General features: G+C 43.6%; 1 protein-coding gene across 1 annotated transcript; it reads left to right on the top strand.

Annotated features, from left to right (window-relative positions):
* The first annotated feature begins 1,214 nt into the window (after positions 1 to 1,214).
* On the top strand, positions 1,215 to 2,114 carry LOC137369528 (leucine-rich repeat-containing protein 30-like). The gene has a single exon (XM_068030797.1). The coding sequence runs from the start codon at positions 1,215 to 1,217 to the stop codon at positions 2,112 to 2,114; it is 900 nt and encodes a 299-aa protein (XP_067886898.1).
* Positions 2,115 to 4,815: the final 2,701 nt, after the last annotated feature.

The following is a 4,815-nucleotide window of genomic DNA, read 5'->3' as shown; positions in this document are numbered from 1 at the left end:
CCTCTGACCTGCTCTTGTAGCCATGGTATTTATATGGCTACTCCAGTTCAGTTTCTGGTCAATGGTAGCCCCTGGGATGTTGATAGTGGGGGATTCAGTGATGGTAATATCATTGAATGTCAAGGGGAGATGGTTAGTCCCTGATGCTGTTGCCTGGGATCAAGATGACTCAGCCTGTGACTCCTGCGGGCGAGGTGGTTGGGAGCTGGTGGGGACGAGGAATGTGGTCCGGAGGGTGGGAGGGAAGTGGCCTGGTTCTGTGTGCTCTCAGGTACCTCAGCAGTTGGTGGGATGTGTGGAAAACAGAGTTGGCTGTTGGTGGTGCAGGTTGGAAAATGTGTGGCATCTCCCAACAAAGATTCCATTTCAGCTCTGGTCATAGGCTTTAGTGTGAGCTGATCATTGTGAAAACTGAGACAATAGCACTGGTCACACTCCAGTACTGCAGCAACATGCAAAGGCTCCTTCAACACCACCTCTATCACCTAGAAGGACAAGGGCAACAGACACGTGAGAACTTGTAAGTTCCCCTCCGAGTCACACAACATCCTGATTTGGAACTATATTGCCGTTTCTTCACTGTCGCTCGATCAAAATCTTGGTACTCCCTCCCTAACAGCACTGTGTACCTAAACCCAAGGGCTGCAGCAGTTTAAGAAGGTGCCTCACCACCTTCTTCAAAAGGGAAATTAGGGATGGTCAATAAATGCTGGCCTTGCTAGCAATGCTCACGTCCCACGAACGAACAAAAAGAACTCCTAAAGTCTGTGATCTTGTGCCTCCACATTTGTCCCAGCTCTTCCATTAGGCAGTTCATAGGGTAAGTCATATTGTATACCCAATGCCTGGATTTCGGCAGTCTGGACATTCATGAGTGATACTGACACTGGCATAATGGCATCAGTTGTTGGGGACTGTACCACAGATGCTCACTCAATCCAAGGCAATCTGAAAGCCCTGTCTACCGTGCAGTATAGTTCACATGTGCAGCTAGCAGATTCCTCTAAAGTAGCTTTCATATGTTGAAAATATTCCCTCAAGACTGCAGCATAAGGATCTAGCTCCTGCCTTTCCTCCTGTTCCCTGTGACAAGTCTTACTGACCTTGTTTGCTTCATACAATGGTGTATTATCTTGAACACTGTCAATTTTACTTTTACAGCTCGCCAATACTTAAACCTTGGCAGACATTAATCGGAACGTGAGCAATTAAGGATGGGAATTTGTGTGTCAAAGAAAATTTCAAAAGAAGAGCTGAGGAAATCAATAAAAAAGAAAGGAACAAGGCCTTCAGAAGAGGAAGAAGCACGTTTGGTTGCTGAGCTAAGGAGCCAATTGAAGACTGTTTATGGCCACAACTCTCTGGGGTTAGCAATGATGGAAATGACTGAAATCCCTAAAATTACTTGGCAGGTAACTGAAGTAGAAAAACTCAACATGTCACATAACTTCCTTCTTGGTATTAGTCCTGGCATCGAGAACCTTCAGAATTTGGTTGTTCTAAATTTGCTGGGCAATCAATTGGCTGCTTTGCCAAAAGAGATTGGAATGTTGAAGAAACTGAAGGTTCTGTTTGTGGATTGGAATTGTCTCAAGGAAGTACCACAAGAACTGAGCCACTGCAAAAAGCTGCAGGTTCTGAGCCTCTCACACAATACGCTTTCATCTCTCCCTGAGAGCTTGGAGGACCTGTGGAAACTGGAAAAGCTCAATTTAAGCAACAATCGCTTTGCGCAATTGCCCATGTGTGTCTACCGGATGAGAAGATTAACTTTCTTACACATAGGCTGCAACAAAATTGAAAGTATTTCTGAAAGCGTTGGGCAACTGGAAAACATGAGGATATTTATTGCAGAGAAAAACAGGCTTCGATTCCTGCCTAAATCAATCTGTTTGATGAGACCCCTTAAGCTGCTCAATGTGAACTATAATGAGATTGAAAATCTTCCCACCAACCTCCCCATGCTGACTGAACTGGAAAGGTTAGCCTGCCATTCGCTAGATACAGGATTTCATGTCAAATGTAACCCTCTTACTAAACCACTGCCAGACCTTTTAGAAGAAGGGCTTGAACCTCTCTTTGATTATTTAAAACCTAAAAGGCACAATAAATAAGAACTAATTTCTTTTTGAGCCTCTGAACCTTTGTGGCCTGGAGGGTTTGAGTACAGAATTCAATTTACCTCTGTTAGCTATGAAACTTGTGCTCATGGACTACATACTTTGAGTTACAACTTGTGTGTATCATGAGTATGGACCTACTAAAGAAAATGAGTTTACAGAGTCATGTCTTATGAAGCTAAATTTATCTCGTGTAAACTTTCAAAAACTCAGAATAAGTTCAAAACAGTTTTTCTTTGTTTTAAGGAGTGTTTTTTTTTGTTTGGCGTGCAAAATATTTTCTGGGCATAAGCAAATATTCAATACTGTTTTCACCACAGGTTTAAACCATTCTTGTGTTCCACCTAATATGCTATATAGGTATTTCTTGTATATAACATGACCAAACACCTTGGTGTTCTGCATGAGCACATATTTGTGCCAATTTTCCTCTCATCTGTTACAGGAATGCAACATTTTTGAGAGATCAAAGTACCATTTAAATGTAAATCTTTCTCAACCACATATCTACATATATATGCTGTTAAACAGTAACCTATTTAAATCACAACTGAGCTATTGTGATTTATTATCATTCAGTAAGATGCAATTACAGGCAAGTTTTATGATTTACTTTTTTTTAAGTTGCTTCATAACTAAACAGTTCACTTAAACAGAGAATATTATAACTGACCTGAAAATAAAATTTCTATGATATTGCAACGGAACAATGGGCTGCCTTTAAAGAGGAGATGATTCAGGTACAGTCGAGGTACAGTCCCACAAGAGGAAAGGTCGGGCAAGCAAAGCCATATAATGTAGTGTAGTGGTGACTTCACCTTTGAGAAACTGTACCTTTAAGAGACTAGGTCACTGATGCAACTGATGACATCATCATGCATGTATAAGGAGGAGACACCATTTGGAGAGACACACTCAACACATGGCTTGCAAAGAGAGCACATACATCAGCAAGGAAAAGACCTGGGCCTGGACCTGGACCTGGGATCATACAATGTAGATAAGTAAGACAATAAATAGAGTTCATGTTGAATCCGAATATAAAGCCTGCAGTTATCATTTAATGAAGACTTAAAACTCAGCACAACACTACATATTTATGGCAATGAAGCTTTAAAAAAAAAACACACAGACAACCCAGGAGACTTGGGTTGAGGATTCCAGATTAAAAGAAAACAATCACCATATGTGTGCAACAATTTCCAGTCTTTCCAGAGGCAGACAGCAACCCAAGGCCACATTGGAGTAAATGGCTCGCAGGATTCCAATGCCTAATGGTGGTACTCGATATCAATACACCCTGAAGACAGAGAGTGTTGCTCCTAAACTATGCTGGACCAAAAGTCGATGATATCTTCGATACACTGACAGACACCGAAACCATGATGATTATGACGCAGCGAAGAATGCACTAACAAGATATTTTTAACTGAGGGAAAATCCTCACTATGAAATTTATGTCTCCAGGCAAGCAAAATAAGATGGGCTGAAATTTATGAGTGTGCCGCAGTTTGCGGCAGCGCACTCTTAAAAACAGCGTTCATCCCATGTGGATGCGCCGTCCCTGAGCCCCCACTGATATTACGTGTGGGGGCTCATTTAAATAGAGGGGCGGAGCGGCTGACCCCAATGATGTAATGGGGCAGCTGCCGCGTCCCCGGCAACAGTGTCCGCGCCACCACACAGGTGCCAGCGCCATTTTTAAAGGGCTTTAAGCCCTTACAACGTAGTTTTAATTTTTTAAAGGTGCAGTCATTGGGAAGTTTTATGAGCAATGAATAAAGATGTTGAGGCACTTCCCCAATCCCATCAATGGTCAGTTAAGTAGAATTTATTCTCAAAAAATAATTTATTCCCTTCCTGAACTTTCCCCCCGAACCTTCGAACTTTTGGCCTCCAACCCCTTCCCACCATCCCTACATACAATAAAAATTGATTTCCCTGCTCTTCCACCCCTCCCGCCTTGACAATTTTATAACTCCCCCCACCCCCCACTCCCCACCAGGTTCTCGCCCGGAACTCTGTATGGAGTTCCAAAGATGCGCGGAGCACGAACGGCAGCCATAATATTGGAGTGGGACGGCCGCCGCCTGCAGGTAGGTGAATTTGCATTTCATTAGGCCTAATTTTAATATGGAGATGAAGGGCCTGCTGCCTGGCGGTGGGGGGGCTGCACCGAGGACCCACCGCTGCTGGTAATATGCGGCGGGCCCTTCTTGGCGTCGTGGGTCGAGGCGGGCCGCTCCCTGCAGCATATTACCGGCCCCCACACCGCGACCTGCAGTGTCGAGGGGCTGGTAAAATTCAGCCCGATAAGTGCGAGACCCTTGACCACTATGTAATGAGACTGAGAAGTCTGAGCCAGAATTGCAACTTCACAAAAGTGGACAAAGAAATCATTTTCCAGATCATTATTACATGCCTGTCACCAAGACTAAGAAGGCAAGCTCTTAGAGAGGACGAATCATTAAACTTGCAAAGGTTACTCGATATTGACAGAACACTGGAAGCCAGTGAAAGACAAGCTGAAGTTTTAGAAGGGAAAGAGGCAAATAATATAAGATGAGAAACCCCGGAGGGCAGGTCAGGATTGTCGAAAGAATCTGTAAATGCCACAAGAGGTTGGTTTCACCAGAGATGCACACTAAACATAAGAGCACAGAGGAAACTCAGCGAAAGGTCCTAAGCACGTCAA

Source organism: Heterodontus francisci, chromosome 5 (genome assembly GCF_036365525.1).
Source record: "Heterodontus francisci isolate sHetFra1 chromosome 5, sHetFra1.hap1, whole genome shotgun sequence".
NCBI classification, from domain to species: domain Eukaryota; kingdom Metazoa; phylum Chordata; class Chondrichthyes; order Heterodontiformes; family Heterodontidae; genus Heterodontus; species Heterodontus francisci.
Note: the sequence above shows the minus strand (reverse complement) of the source record. Positions and strands in the feature narration are given on the sequence as shown.